The following is a 23,037-nucleotide window of genomic DNA, read 5'->3' on the forward strand; positions in this document are numbered from 1 at the left end:
AGGCAAGTTCCTGCTTAGGGGGTCATGGAAGGTGAAGAGTGGCAAAAAGGCAAGCCAATTAGAGATCCTTCTGGAGCAGCAACCACAGAAATGGACCAAGAGTGGACTGAAAAGGTCAGAACACACACACATGGTAGCAGGTATTCTGAGCAGACGGAAACGGGTGGATTAGCTGATGCAGTTGCCCAAAAGTGCAGGTAGACAGTGCATGTTAAAAACACTAACCTCCGGGGGTGCGGGGGAGATAGCTGTTTCAACGGGTGGGAAACCTTGGGAGCACTGCCACACAGGCTGGCAAGGAGAAGGTAATCTGCAAAGCCATCTAACCTGAACCAAAGCAGTTAACCTAGAGAAACTCACAGATGGGACTCTGTTCTTTAAGATACCTAGAGACCTGGAGCAAGATCTAGGTTAGCCCTGGAGGAGGAGGCAAGGGTGAATTCCAGAACAGAACAGAAAAGACTGGCACCTGTGGCTGCCTGACTCAGAATCACAGAATTTTTTAGAGATTAGCATCCAACTAAGCCCAACCTTCAGTTTCAGGATGAGGGAACTGGCTGATGAGATTAAATGGTTCATCCAGGATCCTGAGTTCTGAAACTGTCAGAGTGTGGACTTGAACCCCAACTCCCATCTCCCCATCCAGTTACCCAGGGTCCTTTACGCTGCTCCCTCTCTGAGTGAGTTGACCTTGGCAGGCCAGTTTCAGTTGGAACCATGGTGGTTGATCCACGGGTTCTGCAACCCAAGACTTCTTCACTGTCCATGAAAGGGGCTTTGCAGCCAACCATCTGCCTGAGCATGTGTGTGCCTGTATGTTGGGGGCAGTGTGGAAGGGAATAAAGAACAGAAGAAGGAGACTGAAGGGTCACAAAGGGAAAAGGCCAGACCCAGGAGGGCAAGGGCAATACGATGGCGTGCACGTGCTAAGTTGCTTCAGTCATGTCCGACACTTTGTGACCCCATTGACTGTACCCAGCCAGGCTCCTCTGCCCATGGGATTCTCCAGGCAAGAATACTGGACTTGGCTGCCATGCCCTTCTCCAGGGGATCTTCCCAACACGGGGATTGAACCCACGTCTCTTATGTCTCCTGCATCGGCAGGTGGTCAGTTAGCAGAGGGGCTGTGAAGTAAGGCTGAAAGCAGACCAACAAGGCTGTGAGGTTGGCTGGGTTTTCTCTGGCTTGCCAGAGAACTCAGCGGCCATCGTGTCAAGCTCTCTGCCCACCCCAGTTCCCAGGCCGGCACACACATTCCAAGACAACTGTGCCAAGGCCGAAGAAGGGAAGCAAACTGTTCCCACTGTGAGCCACAGTCAGAGGATTCAGGCCCAGGCCCCTCTGCCACTTCGCAGCAGGGGACTTCAGGGCACATGAAATAGAAGCAACTTTTATGGCAAAGATTAGAGTTCACAAGAGCCTATCTTCTTAAACGGCACCGTATTTCAGAGGTCGAAAATCAAAACTCTAATGTCTTTTGGTTTAAATAACACTATTGTAGAACTGTTCGAAAATATTTTTTTGTTTCTGTTGAGACTTGATCAAAGAGGACAGACACATGGGTTTCTGAGTAGCTGGGTCAGCTAACCCAGCACGGAGTCACTGCTCTGAAGCTTACAGATTTCACCTAGAGAAGACCTTCTGTCAGGTCCTCGTTGAGAGAAATCCAGAATGAGTAAAACAAAATTAAAAGTCTGAGAGGGGATATAATATATAGCATGGTGACCACAGTCAATACTGTAGTATATTTTTGAAAGTTGCTAAGATAGTAGATTTAAAATTCCCATCACTAGAAGAAAAAAAAAAATGTTCTAACTATGGGTGGTGATGGGACTTCCAAGGTGGCGTGGTGGTAAATAATCCATCTGCCAATGTGGGAGATGCAAGAGACTCAGGTTAGACCCCTGGGTCGGAAAGATCCCCTGGAGTAGGAAATAGCAACCCACTCCAATATTCTTACCTGAAAAATTCCATGGACAGAGGAGCCTGGCGGGCTATATAGTCCATGTGGTCACAAAGAGCAGAATACAACTGAGAGACTTGCACACACAAACACACACACACACATGTGGGGTGATAGATGTTAACTAGATTTATTAAGGTACTCATTTTGTAATATATGCAGATATTGAAAATCATGTTGTAGGCCTGAAACTAATATAATGCTGTGTGTCAATTAAATCCCCAAAATGTCTATCTAGATGGTTTAAAGAAGCAAATCTTTAACTGTTAGAAAAAATTTTACAACTCAAGATACTTAAGTCTGAAAGGCCCACACCAAGCAGAGTTTTATACCTATATTTATATATTCATAGACACATTTGTACACACAAATATAACTCTAGGGTGTGTGTGTCTGCTCTGTTCAGAAAATGATTGGAATATGAAGATAATAGGAAAGGGTGGGCAATAATAGGTCATTTTTTGCAATAAAAAGAGGGATTCTAAATGATGTATGGTTATCAAAATTTTTATTCTATACTAGAAGATCCCATATTCTCCAGGGCACACAAATCATTTACCTCTTAAGAGTACAACAGATGACGAAGGAGAAGATGATGGTAGAAGAGAAAGATACAAGATGAAGCCTCAATCCACCTCCTTCCCACTACTGTGCTGTTTAACTTGTGAACATTTATTTGAATAACTACACTTCTCCTAAAATTGCCTGTACTCTCAAGGCCAAATCTGAATAGGCGGGTCTGAGCAGACAAAGCCCTAAGCAAGACTGCATAAAATTCTATCCTGAATTACGCTCAGCTTGACCAGAGAACCCCATGCAAGCCAACCAACCTGACAGTCCCTCTGAGGCTGTCAGGACCTTCCCACCTACTTCAGAGCGAGGTTTTAAGCCTAAATAAGCAGATGTCTGTAAAGTGCTCTCCAGGACCCTTGGGGAGAAGCCCTGTGTGAAACCAGAGGTGTGTCTCAGAAGTGTGCTTGTACTGGAAAAGGCTTAGCACAGGCCACATACAATGTATAAAATGGTACCAGAATGAATTCCGAATGGGAGTCAACAACTTAAGCTTGCGCACTGGCTCAGCTATCCATCTTGGGGCAATCAGAAGGCAGAGGCAAAGAGAAGGCTGGAAAGAATAGTACACTCCAGCCACAGGACTTTCATGGGAGCTAAGACAGTCTCTGTATACAAGGCTGTGGGTTCCTCCACCTACATAACCACCCCTGACTGTGGCAAAGACTCGGGGGCAACAGCCTCCATTATGCTCTGTCTGCTCTGCCCTCCCTCCAATCCTAACCTGCCCGGATGGTCCAGTAGGTGCAAGGGCAGCGTCTCTCATGGCAGCCAACTCATGAAGGCCTTTCTCTGCAACCTAGCTTTTGTGAAAGTGTTAGAGAAGAGGAAGAGTTAAAATTAAAACAAACAACCACACTCACAGTAAAGTAAACAAAAAAATATATTTGCCCCCATGCAAAGATCAGGCTATTGATTTGTGATCAATAGTTCATGAACTTTTAACTGCTCTGTCTCCAGTAGAGACAGGTTCCCATAGACTTAGCCAGACTAAATTTGTCTTCACATCCCTAATGCTTCTAAAAGGGTGGGCTGGAGTCAGGTTCAGTCCAAGGAAACAGAACAGAGGGGAGGCCCCCTAGAGGGAAGGTTTTGGCACTACCTTTGGATGCTAGCAGGAAGCCTCTTGGTGCCATGATGTCTTTAATGTGCCATGGCCATAAAAGCAACTCTCTTCTCTGCCCCTCATTCATGCAAGGGGGGTTGAAGCAGAGCATTTCTAAGGCCCCTTCTCCTTCCTTGATCTTGATTTTAAGTGACCCTGTGAACTTGGACTCATCACCCGAGCACTAACATGCCACCAGTCTTCTTAGTCTCTCACATTTAAAAAGACGTGGATGTACTCTGTAATGACCCATATGGGAAAAAAATCTTTTAAAATGTAGGCATATATACACATACAGCAGTTCAGTTCAGTTCAGTCACTCGGTTGTGTCCGACTCTTTGTAACCCCATGGACAGCAGCATGCCAGGCCTCCCTGTCCATCACCAACTCCCAGAGTTTACCCAAACGCATGTCCATTGAGTCACTGATGCCATCCAACTATCTCATCCTCTATTTTCCCCTTCTCCTCCCGCCTTCAATCTTTCCCAGCATCAGGGTCTTTTCAAATGAGTCAGTTCTTCACATCAGCTAGCCAAAGTATTGGCATTTCAGCTTCAACTTCAGTCCTTCCAATGAATATTCAGGACTGATTTCCTTTAGGATGACTGGGTGGATCTCCTTGCAGTCCAAGGGACTCTCAAGAGTCTTCTCCAACACCACGGTTCAAAAGCATCAATTCTTTGGTGCTCAGCTTTCTTTATAGTCCAACTCTCACATCCATACATGACTACTGGAAAAACCATAGCTTTGACTAGAGGGACCTTTGTTGGCAAAGTAATGTCTCTGCTTTTTAATATGCTAAGTTGGCCATAACTTTCCTTCCAAGGAGCAAGCGTCTTTTAATTTCATGGCTGCAGTCACCATCTTCAGTGATTTAGGAGCCCAAAAAAATAAAGTCTGTCACTGTTTCCACTGTTTCCCCATCTATCTGTCACACATACATTTATATATATATATATATGACAGACTCATATATATATATATATATATATATATATGACAGATTCATTTTACTATACACCTGAAACTAACACAGCATTGTAAATCAACTATATTCCAATAAAAATTAATTTTTAATGATTTAAAAAGACATGGATGGTTTGGAGAATTCAGAGCAGATGCTGAAAACATGCACACAGGACATGATGATGTGGAAGGTCCTTAGAGTCTCTCACTGCCAGGCTCTAAGCACCACTCCTTACTTCAGAGCTGATATATAAAGTGAACTTTCTCCACAACTGAAGCTTTGTGGAGCTTCAGAATCAGAGTACAGGGTCCAAAGCCCTTGGTTTACATCTGACAAGTTCAGACCTGGAAACATTAAGGAGCTGCTTCCAGATCACGTAATTCCAGCTTTCTGTAACATGGGTGGAGCGGGGAGTTGAACTATGCAAGCTTAGTACCTATGTGTTATTTTTCTCCCCAGGTTTATAACAACCATAAGCATTCATTCATTCCTTCATCTCTGAGATCAATATTTACCATTTCACAGTCCTCTGGACAGCCCAGAGAGCAAAGCAAATGGTTAGAAGGCATCCTGATTATGTGGGCTCTTTTCCTCTTTTAATAGAGATCTATCAGAAATCAAATATGAAGCTAAAATTATCAGGCCACTGCAGGGCTCAGATCTCTGCCACCTGGGGGTGGGATTTATGTTTTTAAAACTTAGAACAAATAGATTATGAAAATGATCAATCAACTATTAATAACTCAAGGTTCAGATTTTTTTTCCTATCCCTTTCTTTCTCTTACATACACCAAACGAGGGAAAAAATTGCCCTGTCTAAATAACCTCTCCCCTAAATCATCCAACTGATTTGTAAACCGTAAGTAAAATCAAAAACTGGCATTGCTATAAGCAGCAGCAGGTTCAATGCTACATTCTACCCTACTGCTTTGAACCTACAAGAATTTCTTTAGAGAAGCAGTAAAGTTAGTTGGGTGGATAATGTCAGGATATAATATTCAATAATGGCTTGATATTGTTTCTTTTCAGAACAGGAAGGATGAACAATGAGCTAAAACTGGAGGCACCTGCTTGGTACCAAAGATTTTTTAGAAAGAAGAAGAAGAAACAAAAAGTAGAAAAAGAAAAATTAAATTCCCTTTCCCCAGCTAAAGAAAAGGTCTAGGTTTTATGCCCCTACAACCTAGAGATAGTCAAAGCAATCATGCAGAATGTTCCTGGGGAGAAAGAGACCTCAAGTCTCAGCTGTTCAGCCAACTTTTTGACTTAGAAAATGTCTTTACAAGGGAATACTGAAATAACACAAACAGAGGTTTACGGGATAGAAACAGTGAAAGATCTTAAACAAAACTAAACACAGAGCTGGGGAGCTATGACCACATCATCTTAATTTCCCATTACTTGCTTGTAATAATATATAACCCAGGCTCTTCGCTCAACTCTAGTGCTCTGAATTCCCATAAGGAAATATCACTTTTCAGAGAAGAAAAATAATCAAACACATTTTCCTGTATAGTCAGTGAGAGGTGATAGAGAGGGAGAGGTGGAAGAAAGTAGGGTCAGAAGGTCACAGGGCTTTTCGATTGCTTTATCCAATGTAATAAAAACTTCCTCAGTGTAGAGATAGAAAGCATGAAACTGAGATTTCAAATGGCTGTGCTGAGCTGAATTGTGTGAATGCCTTCACTAGGAAGAAAGACTGTTTTTAACTTGTTTGCAAGTTTTATTGAATAATGAATGATGTAAGTAAGACCGCCTAATTTATTAACAAGTCCAATCTGGCTTATGCAACCACAATCAAAACTTAGGCTGCAGTTCTTAAATGCATGTAAAGCACAATTCAAGGTTCTAGAACTCCCAGTGGAGGGGCTGAGAAGTAAATATCAGAGTGATAAAATCTGATGCCTTTGAATCCTTCTAAATGCCAGAATTTTTTAGTACAATTAACTGCAGCAGTGGAAAAGCTTACGCAGGTGAGAGAGCCAAATTTAATGTATTAATGACATAACATTACAATTGCTTAACCAAGCCAACAATGAATCGCACACAGAGGCTTGAGCAGCAGAAGCTACAAATCCTATTTATGTTGTACTAAGAGGAAAAATATTAGATTGGTCTCCAAATATCAATCCCAAATCAGTGAATGTCACCAAAGAAATTTAGAAATAAAAAGTCCCTGCTGGTCTTCATAAAATACGGGCAATACAAAATTGCATGCCCTTTAACAGCCATGTGAATACACTTAGCACTTCTGAACAGTACATTAAAGATGGTTAACGTGGTAGGTAGATTTTATGTCATGTGTTTCTGACCATAATTTTTAAAAATCCATGACCTATTTTACGTTTAAACCATATCTCTTACCACTGGGTGAGACAGAAGTGTCTTTTGCGAAGCATTTTGACACAATCTGAAACTTAAATGGCTGATTACATAACTCCAACAACAGACTTTACTCTTGCATCCTGTTTATATGTGACAATAGTATTGTTTGTAAATTTAACTTAGCACTGCTTTGGGATAATCATCTCCAAATAACAGAAGCTGGCACTTTCTGGCAGTGTGACCTTAGGCAGGTGTGATGTGTAACTATAGATGGACATAGACCTAGACATAGGTCACATCAGTGGGTAAAGAATATGAGACAGATACTGTGAAGGGAAGATTTTTAATAAAACAGGTTCAAACAAGGACTCTGAAAATGAAATGTCAGCATGGCTTAAAACATACATGTAGAATCAAAAAATAAAATCCTCCCCCTTAATTAGTCTACAGGTATATTTTTTAAATGTTCTACCATGGCTTCTCTCTGAACCTTAAAAGGCACAGTGAATGTGACTTTTCCCTTGTGTGCTTAGCCACTCAGTCGTGTCCAATTCTTTGCGACACCATGGACTGTAGCCCGCCAGGCTCTTCTGTCCATGTGAATTCTCCAGGCAATTTCCCCAACATATAGATATTGAAAGATTTACTTTTTTTTTTAAGATTTACTATTTTTAAGTGATATAGTAAACTGTTTCAGCAAGTTCTAATCACACTTTATTCAGCTACATTACTCCTACTTTTAAAAAACAGAAACATATAATTTCAGCTAAACTTCATTAAACTAGAACTTTAAAACAGGTTATTTTAGGAATACCACTGGGTCTAATAACAAAGTTAAAAAAAAAAAAAAGGAAAGTGTAATTTGGTTCCAACTGTAGCTGGTATCCACTGGCCAAGAATTGAAGAGCTGTTCAAGCAAATATTAATATGTAAGAAAGAGAGCACAGATGGTGTCATATAAGGATGAGAGTGAAACAAGCCCAACCACTGATGTCATTTTGATATCAAAGCAGCAGAATTCAAAATAATTATATGAAGTGCTTTCCAAACAAGGATCTCAATACATTTTACAGATAAGGCCACTGGGGCATAAACTGATGAGGCACAAATAAAACTGAGGGAATGAGCGGAGAAAAGTACTTTTTCTCAGAGCTCACCTCTATCAGCTTGACTCCTGTTTCTAAACTAATTCCCCATTCCTATACACTGAGCTTACACACCTCTCCATTCTCTGAATCTCAATGGATTTTCAAATCAGAAGAAGAAATTGAGTAAAAATTAGGAATTATGATTACCATTATAAGATGAACAACTGTGACAAATGTTTTAGTAAATGTAAAAAAAAAAAAAAGTAAGCCTGAAAATAGGAACCTGCCATCAGATAAAAGGAAATAACAATTGTGAGAACTGACATAGGAAAACTCTACTCAAATCTGTTATTAATAATTTCATATCTATCAGGAAGCTAAGACCACTCAGGCGTAAAATAATATTTTTAAAGAGAGTTTTCCTCCAATTACGGCCTTAAAATTACTAAACTGAAAAAAATAATAATTAGCCCTATGTTTCCTCCTTCATTATCTATCTAGCACCTAATACAGAATTTTAAAACAATCACAAAAGAAAATAACATCTAACTGTTTTTAGGCACTCCTCATGGTCTCAAAATAGTCTGAAGGGCTCTGAATTCCATATGGCTTCCTCCATCTGACTACTGACACCCCATCTCATGAAAAAGACACAAATCCTGACAAAAGGCCACAGACACTCTGACCAGCCTGGCGAGGCTCTACCAGCCCAAGCCAGGGTCGGCGCGGTCGGGACCCTACCCACCCCTCCTCTCCAGCTCTGCCTGCTGCTCTCCTTGCCAACAGGATTGCGATCTGAGCATCCTGGATCCAGCCTGACAGCTGGCGGCTCCCGGCACGTCTCAGCACTGCTGGGCCGGCACGCTTTCCTCTGTTCTGTTGTCATTTCCTTCTGCCTGAGCCCTCTAACAAGAGCATCACCAACAGGACAAACAGCAGAGGCTGGGAAGGCCTCTTACTTACATTAAAAAACAGGTTGTCTCGGTCAACAACGTTGGCATAACCAGGGTGTGTGTTATCCGTGGGGGGGGTGGGGGGAGATGCATGCGCACTCGCCAACCGGAAGGCCACAGCCCAAGCCCTACTTTCAACGCTGCCTATGGTGGTGTCAACAGCCTCAAGTAAACCGGGAGAAACTTTGCCTTACAATCCTTTTTATGGATGAATAAAACATCATGTTAATGAAACATATAAAAGGGCAAAGTTGCTGGCTGGGGGAGTCTCTAATAGAGGGAACAGGGGAATGCTAGAGAAAGGACTGGTGAGCCCCTAGTTGGTAACAGATTTGTCACAACGCATCAGACGAGGACAGAAATACACAATTCTGCTTCTCCAATGGACCAGGACAAGCTCGAGCACTTCCAGGGACACAGGGGTCCCAGGGTGAAGACAGCATTCATCAGAGTATCCCATGCTGCTTTATCATCCAACCTCCTCCTGGGGAACTGTTCAATGGGCAATTAAGATTTATAATCCAAATGATCTCAAAATTCTATCTCTGGGAAGTCAAGTCCAAATTAAATCAGACCAGGCTTTTAGGCTTCCAAGGATCGCATTTTCTCTTTTGAGCCAGTGCATTTCAACACTCGGAACTTCTCCTCTTACAGATTATTTTCAAGGCCATCTCTGGATGCAATCTCCTATGCAAAATCTGATGTATAAAATGAAAAAGGAAATTGGTGAACTCCAACTCTCAGAGAAAGAAGCTAAGGGGGAGACACTCTAACTTCCTTCAGCAGATTTTTCAAAAGTTACTTATTTTAACCTCCTTTCTCATAAATATTACTGGAACTGCTCCTAACCCAATATACACAGAGAACCTGATGAAACAAAAATGTCCAAAACTTAAGTTATTGCATATGGAAAGACTAAAGAACACCCAGCAGGGCTTCGAAATATAAAGGGCATAAGAATAGTACATAATAGACATCTATTATTTAGAACATTTTAAATTATCACACTTCTCCCAGTGTTAACAGCACCAAGGCAGTAAAACAGGTAACTGACACACGGCCCAGCCCTGCACCTCTCTTCTCTGACTTCTCCCCAGACTTGAGACAACATTCATGCCCAAGAGGGACCCCCCCCTGGCCAGCCTAGCCCTAGAGGCAAAGAGAGGATGAAGAAGGAAGAGGACCAGGAACTCACATTTCGGTGATGTTCTCGGGATCTGCACTGGTAGACTCCAGCCTCGGAAATGCCACGATGCCAGGAGAAGGATCGCCGCACCAGATCCTAGAGGCGCTGCACTTGCAGGATGTGGGACAGGCAAGAGCGGCCCTCCAGAAGCCCACAATCAGCCAGCAGAAGCCCCAGAGCCGCGCCATGGCAGGCCCATGCCACCTGGTCCAGGACGACATTCCTAGCCACCAGTGCCAGCCCAAGTTAGCCTAAGTGCGTGTCGCTGAGCTGTCCCGGCCGGTCTCCCCTGCCAGTGCCGAGTGGCCTTTGCCGCGTTCACCGCTCTCTCCTCTCGCTGCTGGTCTCAGGCGCGCAGAGCCGAGCGTGTCAGGGGCTGAGCGTGTCCTGTCGGGCGGCACCGTTCACAGTGGCAGGGGCATCTCGGGCCTTCTCACAGGGGGCGCTCCCGCCGCTCGGAGCTCCGCGGCGGCCGCCGCTGCATGGCCCAGCGAGCCGAGCACCGGCCCGCGGCGCTCCCGGGATGCTCTGGGGCTCAGGCTTCTGGCTAGACGCGCGCTGCGATCCGGGACGCACCTCGGGGCTGCGGACAAACAGATACGCGTAAGGCTGAGCTCAAGTCCCCATACGCCACGAACTGGGGTACTCTCCCTCCGCGCTCGCGTCACCCCCACCGCGAGCCCAGCCGGGATACTGTGGATAGATGAGTGCCCAACTCCGGCCGGCCCTAGAAATAAACTTGCCCCTCGATGGCACTGACGCCGCGCCCACTGTGCCCACTCTCTCCCGGTGCCTAAGGCTGAAGGAGGGGAAAATGGGGCAAGGGTCAGGATCCCATGGCACCGGCCAGGGGTAGGACTCCTTAAAGGGAGGCGCGGAGACTACCGAGGACGCTGGTTCCGCGACGGGGCCCCCGAATGATGCTGCAGAATCCGCCACGGCCCCTGGGCGCAGGGGGCGCGGGCAGGTGGCGCGGCGCGTCCCACCTGGGGAGCCGCCGCGACCACCCCTAGGGGGACAATAAGGGCCGAGACGACGGAGGTCACTGTCCGCGCTGCTCACCCCGGCTCCGGCGCCTACCGCCCGCCGGCGGCGCCTGGGTCCAGGCTCCTCCTGCCTCTGGGCACGGAGCTCGGAGAGCTCGGGCGAAGCAGCGAGCGAGGCTCCTGCTCCAACCTAATTCCGGGAGCCGCCGCCGCCGCCGCCGCCGCCGCCGCCGCCTCTGCTACTGCTGGCGAAGTGACGTGAGGGCTGACGCAGAGCAGGGGCAGAAACTCCAGAAAATTAGTCTGAAATCCAAAAACACACACGCTCATACACACACAAACCCATAACACCCTCCAGACAAAAGCAACAGGGAGGGGAGGGGAATCTGGGGGTGAGCGGGGAGGAGGGAAGCATCGGTGCCACTGGCCAGAAGCAGACAGCAGCAGCATGTGGGAGTTCACACACGCGCACACCCGCACACAGCCTGGCCGTGTAGACGCGCGCGCCTGTGTGTGCGTGTGTGTGCGTGCATTTAGACCCAGGTACCTCTAAGCGGAACCATTCCCCGGCTCTGACACCTCCCAGTCCCTAATTCACACCCAGGTCTCTTCTAAAATCGCAGTAGAGGCCGTCTCCTTTTTTGAAATGGAAACCGGGCTCGGTTCAGCTCTGAAAAAATGCGCTGATTCTTATTATAGGAATCCTCCCTCCCTTTTCCCTCCCCGCTGCATTCTCCTTTCCCATCCTGCCTAAAAGAGAGGACGAGCTATCCTAAAAATAAATAAATATTGTAAACACCGAAACGTGTCCAGCGTTGGTAACCAAGGATAACCGCCCCCATTCCGGGTCATCTATTTGGGGATCGGTGTTTTCGGAGGGTCTTCCCGTTGGTGCTTTGGCAGACGGAGGGCAGTCTCCAAATGCAACTCCGGCTCTCTAAGCGGGTCTTTTTTCCTATCGTTTTCTGGCATCACACGCCCGGGAAACAGAGACTTGTGAGGGGAAGGGAGCGCGCCTGACGCGTATTGGGTTCCCTAAATGCGCGGTAGCAACCCTGGCCTGTCCGATGTGTGGCGCCGCGTCATTTTGTCTCATCCTTCAACCTGGCAGGACGCAGCCATTCCCAGATCTCAGCTTCACTCCCCGCGATGCCCACCCCCACGCGGGGCACCCAGAGCCCTCGCTCCCCTGCCGTACCTTGCGCGTTTTCGTGTGTGCGTGGGTGAGAGCGAACGCGTGCCTTGCGCCCGCGCTGCCCGGAGCGCGACACACATCCAGCTACTGAGAAGCCCGGCGCGGGCAGAGCCTGGGGGTCTCACTAGGGACAAACGAGGTGATCCGGGAGGGTCGAGTGACAAACCGTAACTGCTCTGAGGGCGCAGTTAAATGATGGCTGCGGGGCATTCGCAAGCCTTGTCTGAGAATCCGTCTTCGCATTTGCGGCTCGGAGAGTCTCTTTTTCCGCAGTCATTTAAAAGGGAACTGGGAAAATGCACCGCAGTGCCTGACACTTCCGAGGGCTCTGGTGCCCCCGCGCGGGGAGAGAGCGCCCGGCACGCTTGGGAGCACCAACCCACGGCCGCGGCGGCGCCAGGCACTGCGCGGGGGGCGCTCTCTGGCTCCAGATGCGCAACCCGCGGCGCCCGACGCGTGCGCACCCCTGCCCGACCCGTGAGCGGCTCACCAGCTCTCGCCAGCTTCCTCCCGGGAAAAAAGGCTGGCAGACCTCCCCTCGAAAAAGGGCGACGGGGATGGGATCTCCTCCAAAAGATAAGCATGGCCACAAATCTATCCGAAAATGCTGGGGGTGGGTAAGATCGAGAACCCTGAACGCCAAGGTGAATGCTGAGATCTCGGCTCTGCCTTAAATATTACAAGGGAACTGAAAGCATTTAGTGGGGCTTTCGTACAGACCCTGGGCGCTGAGTGTAAGCGGGAATCCTCGGGCAACATCCAAATGATCTCTTTGCAGGGCAGGAAGACAAGGCCAGTAGGCCTTTCCCTCACCTCCATCACTTGGCTGTGACACGCCTTGAGTGCTGAACTGGCCAGCCTAAAGTTCATTTCACTGCTCAGCCCCTGTTGGGGGAAGATATGCCAAAGTAGAGAAGCCAAAGGCAAAAATGTTTTGGTCCAGGTCATACAATAACATTCCTCCTCGTGTCTTGCCAGTGTCCTTAACGGAGCTGTCCCTGCGGAACACCTGGGGGAAGTGTGTGTACAGAAATACATCTCTCTCACATCTCCACTAGATTCCCATTTTTCCCAGAAGAGGTCCATTTGCACCCTACTGGCAGTAAAGTGTCAAGGCAACATCCAAAGGACCGCCAGTTTTAGAGTGGTTTGCAGATCAGAAGATTCTAATTATGTTGGAATATTTTTAGAATTTGTATTGTAAGAGATATGTAATACTAGTGTATTTAGAGTCTAACTATGCCCCTACCGAATATCTCTTAAAATTAAAACTAGCAGCCCCACTTCTGATCAGCTTTCTATTCCTGCCCTGTTTCTTCTATAGTTCTTACCATCTTTTAATAAATAATTTACTTATTATATCATTTATAATTTACATTCATATTATTTCTCTTTCAGTAGAATATGAACTCCATGAAAGCAAGGATCTTTATTTTTCATTAATATATCTTAAGGATGTAGTCGGTATTAAAATATACGTGTGTGTGTGTGTTTAATGAAATTAACTGAAGTTGAGTTTCCTCAAACAGGCCAGCTACATTTTCTTACCCTCTAACCCTGCAAGTCTATCTGAATAATTCTGCCTGGACACCTTCCTTTCCATCTCTACAGTCTTTTCTGTGCTGTGAAAACTCACATCAGTTCTTGGAGCCTGACTTTCTGTCTTCTCAAGTCACCAGGTATGTTCTGGCAGGAGACCAGGGACAGCCTCCCTCTATTTCACACTGGTATGTCAACATTTTCATGTACAGTGCCTGAAACACACTGGACAATCAATAACTGTTTCTTAACTGATAAAAGTACCAATCTACCTCAATTTAAGACCTACAAGATATCAGGGTTTCTCAGACCATGTCTGTATATGTGATAGTGAACAGTTTTCAGGTGAACAAAATAAAATAGGGATAATTTCCCCAAAATCATATGAACTCTTCAAGGCAGAGATGGAGACTAAGCATTGCAGACTCTTGTCCATATTGGACCATGATATTCCTAGAACAATGTTTCTAAGACTATTTTCACCATGTGCGATATACTAAGTTGCTTCAGTGTGTCCAACTCTGCATGACCCTATGGACTGTAGCCCCCCAGGTTCCTCTGTCCATGGGATTCTCCAGGCAAGAATACTGGAGTGGGTTGCCATACCCTTCTCCAGGGGATCTTACCAACCCAGGGATCGAACCCTAGTCTCTTACATCTCCTGTATTGGCAGGTGGGTTCTTTACCATTTGCATCACCTGGGAAGCCCATGGCCTACAGTAAAAAATGCCTTTTAAATCAAAATCCAATGCACAGGTACATATATGCATATGATTAATACAAAAGTTCCACTAAACAAAATTTGTTTTAATACATGGAATACAGTGGTATTTTGTTTTCTATTTTATGCCATTTCATTTTCTAGTGCTTGTAATAGCATAATAAGTTGATCTTAACCTTCCAAACTGGGTGATTAAAACAAACAGAAACACTGCCAGTTTCTGCCTCTGACTAAGATGGAGTAATAGGCAACATTTAGCCTCCCAACCAAACCAACAACACACTGAACAAAACACCTGAAACAACTTTCAAGACAGTGGGCATAAGGCAGTGAAGGGTGTGGCTCAAGGCAAGGGAACTCAGGCAGAGTTCAACTCCCTGATATAGCTGAAAGTTCAGGGAAATCAAGGAAGGCAGAGTTCCCAAGGACAGAAGCAGTGAAGAGGGTGATGGAGAGAGAGAGAGCACTCCAGAGGTCTGCAGAAGGTCCATCTTAAGTATTCAGTGAAGTGTAGTACTGATTAGCACATGCAGATAATTAAACTACTTGAAAAGATAAAGGGAACCAGGTCAAAGAAACATTCAAAAGGGAAATTGAAAATATGACATATCAGAATTTGTGCTCAGCAAAGCTAGGAGGGTGGGGAAGGCAGATGTTAAACAAATATTTAGAAAAAGAATTCGTGTGATGCCACTAAAGCCTCTTCAAGTATTTAGGAGGGATTTTATAGCCTATGTCAGGTAGGTAGCCTACTAAATGCCTATGTCAGCAAAGAAGAAACGTCTCTAACCAATGACCTCAATTTCCACCTTGAGAAACCAGAAGAAGAAGAACATATGAAACACAAAGTAAAATGGGAGATGAAATAATAAAGATCAGAATGGAAAATAATGAAATTTTTTAAAAAACAGAAAAACGAGAGAGAAAATCTATGAAGCCAAAAGACAATTCTTTGAGAAGATGAGTAAAATTGATAAATCTCTTGCTAGGCTAGCCAGAAATGAAAGAAAGAAGACACAGATTATCAATCAGTTCAGTTCAGTCGCTCAGTCATGTCCAACTCTGCTACCCCATGGACTTCAGCATGCCAGGTTATCAATAACAGCAGTGAAAGCAATGACAACGTCAGAGAGTTGGAAATATTGTGAACAATTCTATGCAGATGAAGTTGACAGTTTAAATGAAAGAGGTGTATTTTTGAGAGATAAAAGATAACAAAGCTCACTAGAGAAGGAATAGATTACCTGAATAGTCCCATATCTATTTGAGAAGTTTAATCTATAGTTTAAAATCTTCCCATTAAAAAAACTCCATTTTGTTGTTGTAAGGCAAAAATCAGCACAACATTGTAAAGCAATTTCCTCCAATTAAAAAATTAATCTTAAAAAAATTTTAAGAAAAGAAAACTCCAGGGCCAAATGGCTTCTTTGATGAATTTCACAAAATAATTAAGGAAAAATAATACCATAAAATATTTTAAAATTAACACAATTTACCATACTTACAGACTAAAAAGTTAAAATTATATCATGATTTCAAAAACCTTAGGAAAGTATTTGATTACATCTACCCCTGAAAACTCTTGGCAAGCTAGAAATAAAAAGTAACAGCCTCAATTGATAAGTAAAATCTATGAAAAAACCTACAGCTAACATAATGCTTAAAGTGGAAGACAGAATGCTCTTTCCCAAATATCAACAAGGATATCCAATTTCACCATTTCTATTCAACATTATACTGGAGATTCTAGTCAGTGCAGTGAGTCAAGAAATATAGATTTTTAAAAATCCATATTGGAAAATAAGAATAAAACCACCTTTATAAACAAACAACATGATCTCTTACATAGAAAATTCAATAAACTCTAACTACAAAAGTGAGTGAAGTGAAGTGGTTCAGTCATGTCCGACTCTTTATGACCCCACGGACTGTATCCTACCAGGCTCCTCCGTCCATGAGATTTTCCAGGCAAGAATACTGGAATGGGTTGCCATTTCCTTCTCCAGGAGATCTTCCTGACCCAGGGATTGAACCTGGGTCTCCTGCATTGTAGGTAGACACTTTACCATCTGAGCCACCAGGAAAGTCTTCAACTACACAAAAGTTACTCATATTAATAAGTGAATTATGAAGTTTGCAGAATGCAACTTAAGTGTTTACAAATTAATTGTATCATATACTAGTGATAAAAAATCAAGAATTAAAATTTTAAAATAATACTAATTACAATAGCATAAAATATAAAATACTTAGAGATAAAACATAATGTAAAAAGGAAAAATTGATAATTAGGTTTTATGAAAATTACTAATTTCTGCTCTTAAAAACACACTTTTAAAATAATGAAAAGAAAAGCCCAAAACTGAGAGATTTCTTCGCAAATCATATATCTAATAAAGGGCTTATAGAGACTTTATAAAGAACTTGCAAAGCTTAATAATAATAAACAATTGCAAAAGTATGCAAATGATTTCAACATGTATTTTATCAAAGAAAGTATACAGTTGGCAGATAAGCACATGAGAAGATGCTCAACATCATTAGGGGGAAATGCAAATTAAAACTATAAGGAGATACCTATATACCAATTAGAATGGCTAAAATTTAAAAAGTTCACTATATCCAGTGTTGGCGAGAATGTGAAGCAATTGGATTTCTCATATACTACTGGTGGGAGTCTAAAATAACACAACCACTTTGGAAAAGTAGAACAGTTTCTTAAAAAGTGAAGCATATACCTATCATGTGATTCAGCCATTCTATGTATTTCAGTTTCAGTTTTCAGTTCATTCACTCAGTCGTGTCCAACTCTGTGTGACCCCATGAACGCCAGGCCTCCCTGTCCATCACCAACTCCTGGAGTTTACCCAAACTCATGTCCATTGGGTCAGTGATGCCATCCAACCATCTCATCCTCTGTCGTCCCCTTCTCCTCCTGCCTTCAATCTTTCCCAGCATCAGGGTCTTTTCAAATGAGTCAGCTCTTTGCATCAGGTGGCCAAAGTATTGGAGTTTCAGCTTCAACATCAGTCTTTTCAGTGAACACCCAGGACTGATCTCCTTTAGGATGGACTGGTTGGATCTCCTTGCAGTCCAAGGGACTCTCAAGAGTCTTCTCCAACACCACAGTTCAAAAGCATCCATTCTTCAGTGCTCAGCTTTCTTTATAGTCCAACTCTCACATCCATACACGACTACTGGAAAAACCATAGCCTTGACTAGATGGACTTTTGTTGACAAAGTAATGTCTCTGCTTTTTAATATGCTGTCTAGGTTGGTCATAACTTTCCTTCCAAGGAGTAAGCGCCTTTTAATTTCATGGCTGCAGTCACCATCCACAGTGATTTTGGAGCCCAAAAAATAAAGTCTGTCACTGTTTACCCATCTATTTGCCATGAAGTGATGGGATCAGATGTCATGAACTCAGTTTTCTGAATGCTGAGCTTTAAGCCAGTTTTATCACTCTCCTCTTTCACTTGCATCAAGAGGCTCTTTAGTTCTTCTTCACTTTCTGCCATAAGGATGGTGTCATCTGTATATCTGAGGTTATTGATATTTCGCCCGGCAATCTTGATTCCAGCTTGTGCTTCCTCCAGCCCAGTGTTTCTCATGATGTACTCTGCATATAAGTTAAATGAGCAGGGTGACAATATACAGCCTTGATGTACTCCTTTTCCTATTTAGAACCAGTCTATTGTTCCATGTCCAGTTCTAACTGTTGCTTCCTGACCTGCATACAGCTCAAGAGGCAGATCAGGTGGTCTGGTATTCCCATGTATTTATCCAAGAGAAATGTCCACACAAAGATTTAACATGAGTATTCAGATTATTTTGTATAACCAAAAACTGGAAACAATTCAAATATTCATCAATAGGTAAATGGATAAACAAATTGTAGCATTTCCATAAAATGAAATGCTTCTCAACAATAAAAAGCAAGCAGCTATTGATACCTGCCACCAAATGAATGAATCTAAGAATAATTATGCTAAGTGAAATAAACCAGGCAAAAAGAGTATATCCTGTATCTTCGCATTTTATAAAACTGTAGAAAATGTAAACTATCATGACATAAAGCAAATCAGAAATTGTTAGTGATAGGTGCAAGGAGTGGGCAGGGAAAAGCCAGAAGGAGAAATGAAATAGGGGCACAGGAAAGTTTTGAGGATGATGGATGTATTCATATCTTTACTGTGGTGATGGTTTCAATATTATCAAATTGTTTATTTAAATTTTTTTAGTTTATTATACATTAATAATTCCTTGATAAAGCTATTTTTAAAACCATAACGAAACACTATCCTAGATCCTTCTAATGTCAATTTCTTGTTCCCATTGAAGTGCTATTAGAACCACCCTAAAGGAAGCACTTTCAAAGTTTGGAGGCTTTTTAATAAATTCAGATTCAGTACTTTTCTAATTTTATAACAGCCTACTATGTAAGAGTTTTTACATTTGGGGGCTTCCCTGGTAGCTCAGATGGTAAAGAATCTGCCTGCAATGCAGGAGACCCTAGTTTGATTCCTGGGTCAGGAAGATCCCCTGGAGAAGGGAATGGCAGCCCACTCCAGTATTCTTGCCTGGAGAATTCCATGGAAAGACCATGGGGTTGCAAAGAGTTGGCTACAACTGAGCAATTAACACTTTACATTTTGAGGGGAAAAAAAATTGTGAAAACTATCACTCAAAAGATGGATAGCGGCCCAACCTAGAAATAGCCTAAAGGTCCATTAATAGTAGACAAATTCAGTAAATTACAATGCTTCCATCCTTTTTAATATTATACACCCATTTAAAATGTTAAAACTATATACATTTACCTGGAGGTATGTCCATAGTTTATTAACTGAATAAGGCAAGTTGCATGGTAATATATAGTCTGATTCTACACAGAAAGCCAATATTGTACTTTGTGGATGTGTGGAGAAAGGCAAAGAATTATTGACATCAAATATAATATTGGTAACCTAGAAAGATCAGAGAGGTTGTTGGCAGGAGAAGTGGACAGATCAGAAAACTTGAGAAATATTTCTTTGGTGTTAGTAACTTTCTTATCCATCATATGCCTCCTTTTCCCACATTTCCTCTCTTTGTTGACTTTTTCCCCCTCAGATTCAGTGTTACCTTGTTTCTAGAGTTTCTCTCTTGGGTGGAAAGAACTGAATCTAAAGCATGTTTATAATCTAAATAATGTTCACCACTGGATGTTTCACTTTCCTGAGAATATCTGTATGTTAGTAGAGGAAATGGGGGAAGACATAATCCAAAGCAATTTCAGGTACCACAGCATGTACAAATGGAAAATATTTTGGTATGGAGGAAGCTCAACACTGGAACCAAAGGCTGTTACTCATCATTACCCGCTACTCCCTCTCACCCCAAAGCCCTGTTTTACTGTTCAAAGGTTTTCAGATTTACATCCTCCAACTCTGAGTTGGGAGTCTCAAGTTTTCCTGTCTCTGCCCACATCGTCTGTGAGCTCCACGCTGCCCTGTCACTCTGAACCTTAGTCACACCCATGATATCACCCCACTTTCTTTCTTCCCTGTGTCCAAACCTTCCAATTTTAGCTCTTAGTTGTACACTTAACACACACTAAGTCAACACAGACTTATGTAGTTTATGAACAGCTAAAGAGAAGAGCATATGGAGAATATTTGAGAGCTCCAGGAAATTGACAGGAGACAGGGATCAAGAAAAAGAAATGCAAGAGAGCAAAATGGCTCTCTGAAGAGGTCTTACAAATAGCTGTGAAAAGAAGAGAAGCAAAAAGCAAAGGAGAAAAAGAAAGATATACCCCATTTGAATGCAGAGTTCCAAAGAAGAGCAAGGAGAGATAAGAAAGTCTTCCTCAATGAACAGTGCAAAGAAATAGAAGAAAACAATAGAATGGGAAAGACTAGAGATCTCTTCAAGAAAATTAGAGATACCAAGGGAACATTTCATGCAAAGATGGGCTCAATAAAGGACAGAAATGGTATGGAACTAACAGAAGCAGAAGATATTAAGAAGAGGTGGCAAGAATACACAGAACTATACAAAAAAGATCTTCATGACCCAGATGATCACGATGGTATGATCACTCACCTAGAGCCAGACATCCTGGAATGTGAAATTTAGTGGGCCTTAGGAAGCATCACTATAAACAAAGCTAGTGGAGGTGATGGAATTCCAGTTGAGCTATTTCAAATCCTAAAAGATGATGCTGTGAAAGTACTACACTCAATATGCCAGCAAATTTGGAAAACTCAGCAGTGGCCACAGGACTGGAAAAGGTCAGTTTTCATTCCAATCCCAAATAAAGGCAATGCCAAAGAATGTTCAAACTACTGCACAATGGCACTCATCTCACATGCTAGCAAAGTAATGCTCAAAATTCTCCAAGCCAAGCTTCAACAATACCTGAACCGTGAACTTCCAGATGTTCAAGCTGGTTTTAGAAAAGGCAGAGGAACCAGTGATCAAATTGCCAACATCCACTGGATCACAGAAAAAGCAAGAGAGTTCCAGAAAAGCATCTATTTCTGCTTTATTGACTATGCCAAAGCCCTGGGCTGTGTGGATCACAACTGTGTGGATCAGACCACCTGACTGCCTCTTGAGAAATCCATATGCAGGTCAGGAAGCAACAGTTAGAACTGGACATGGAAAAACAGACTGGTTCCAAATAGGAAAAGAAATACTTCAAGGCTGCATATTGTCACCCTGCTTATTTAACCTACATGCAGAGTACATCATGAGAAATGCTGGGCTGGAGGAAGCACAAGCTGGAATCAAGATTGCCGGGAGAAATATCAATAACCTCAGATATGCAGATGACACCACCCTTTTGGCAGAAAGTGAAGAGGAACTAAAGAGCCTCTTGATGCAAGTGAAAGAGGAGAGTGAAAGAGTTGGCTTAAAACTCAACATTCAGAAAACTGAGATCATGGCATCCACTCCCATCACTTCACTGCAAATAGATGGGGACACGGTGGCAACAGTGGCCAACTTTATTTTTGGGGCTCCAAAATCACTGTGGATGGTGACTGCAGCCATGAAATTAAAAGGCGCTTACTCCTTGGAAGAAAAGTTATGACCAACCTAGACAGCGTGTTAAAAAGCAGAGACATTACTTTGTCAACAAAGGCCATCTAGTCAAAGCTATGGTTTTTCCAGTAGTCATGTATGAATGTGAGAGTTGGACTATAAAGAAAGCTGAGCACCGAAGAATTGATGCTTTTGAACTGTGGTATTAGAGAAGACTCTTGAGAGTCCCTTGGACTGCAAGGAGATCCAACCAGTCCATCCTAAAGGAGATCAGTCCTGGGTGTTCATTGAAAAGACTGAAGCTGAAGCTGAAACTCCAATACTTTGGCCACCTGATGCAAAGAGCCGACTCATCTGAAAAAACCCTGATGCTGGGAAAGATTGAGGGCAAAAGGGAAGGGGATGATAGAGGATGAGATGGTTGGATGGCATCACTGACCCAATGGACATGAGTTTGGGTAAACTCCAGGAGTTGGTGATGGACAGGGAGGCCTGGCGTGCTGGAATGCATGGGGTCGCAAAGAGTTGGACATGACTGAGCGACTGAACTGAAGTGACTGATAACTAGGTGACCCTGAAATTTAAGTGTGAACTATCTATCTGACTAGATCTCATGGTAACCTCCAGATTGTTTTCCTAGTCTATGTCAATAGTGTTATATCAATACCCATACCTGTCCTTGTGTTGTCCTATTTTACCAAGAGTTATCTTATGACACCATCAAAGAACTGCTTTTTTTTATTTAAACAGAGGAGTTTACTTATTCCTCAATAAGCAGTTATGGATGCCTCTTCTGTGCCACCCAGCCTAGATTTATTATGGTAGTCATTTTCCTGGTTCTTACTCAATACAACTACAATCCACAGTGTTTAAAGCCATATAATCCTTAAAGTTTTAAAAGTACAATTATTCAGTTGTGTCAGACCTCTACAGATATTTAACTAAAAGTTCCTCCAACTGAAGTAGTAACCCATTAATTAGTCAGTTTAGTGGGTTTGATGAGGATATTTCTAATGAAATAGACTAAGCTGTACTAGAATAGAAACCATCAAGGCATATCACACATGTAAAGATAATATTATTTCATGAAACTCATTATGGGGTGGACTGGATTGTGGTATGGATTTATTTCTTACTGTGATTCACAAACAATTTTGAGATCCACTGTCATTTGCAGAAATCCTCTCTACAAGGGGACATAATTCTAACTTGGCCTAAATACTTCCAGCAAACGTCTTTTATCAGTGTATTAGTAATAAGCACTTTATAGATTATATTGAAGTTAGTCATAAACCATCACCAACTCTTTGAGGGAAGGAATTCTCTTATTTGTCATGGTAACCTTGTCATCTAACAGAATACCTTACATGGAGCTCGATATATGTTGGTTGAACTAAAGTTAATCCCATT

General features: G+C 43.0%; 1 protein-coding gene across 8 annotated transcripts in view; it reads right to left on the reverse strand.

The window, feature by feature from the left end:
• NTRK2 (neurotrophic receptor tyrosine kinase 2) overlaps window positions 1-12,615 on the reverse strand; it is a 388,291-nt gene extending 375,676 nt beyond the window's left edge. For 2 of the 8 annotated variants that reach the window (XM_043927532.1, XM_043927531.1), the window contains exons 1-3: window positions 12,342-12,607; window positions 11,220-11,446; window positions 10,167-10,740 (exon numbers count right to left, since the gene is read on the reverse strand). In XM_043927532.1, coding sequence (XP_043783467.1) covers window positions 10,167-10,378 — 212 coding nt within the window. In that variant the 5' untranslated portion in view covers window positions 10,379-10,740; window positions 11,220-11,446; window positions 12,342-12,607. Of the gene's footprint in view, window positions 1-10,166; window positions 10,741-11,219; window positions 11,447-11,690; window positions 11,818-11,942; window positions 12,089-12,341 lie in introns of those variants that run through there. The other 6 variants (XM_043927526.1, XM_043927530.1, XM_043927527.1 and 3 more) reach the window with 6 other exon arrangements.
• Window positions 12,616-23,037: the final 10,422 nt, after the last annotated feature.

The sequence above is a fragment of the Cervus elaphus genome, chromosome 16 (assembly GCF_910594005.1).
Source record: "Cervus elaphus chromosome 16, mCerEla1.1, whole genome shotgun sequence".
Classification (NCBI taxonomy): Eukaryota; Metazoa; Chordata; class Mammalia; order Artiodactyla; family Cervidae; genus Cervus; species Cervus elaphus.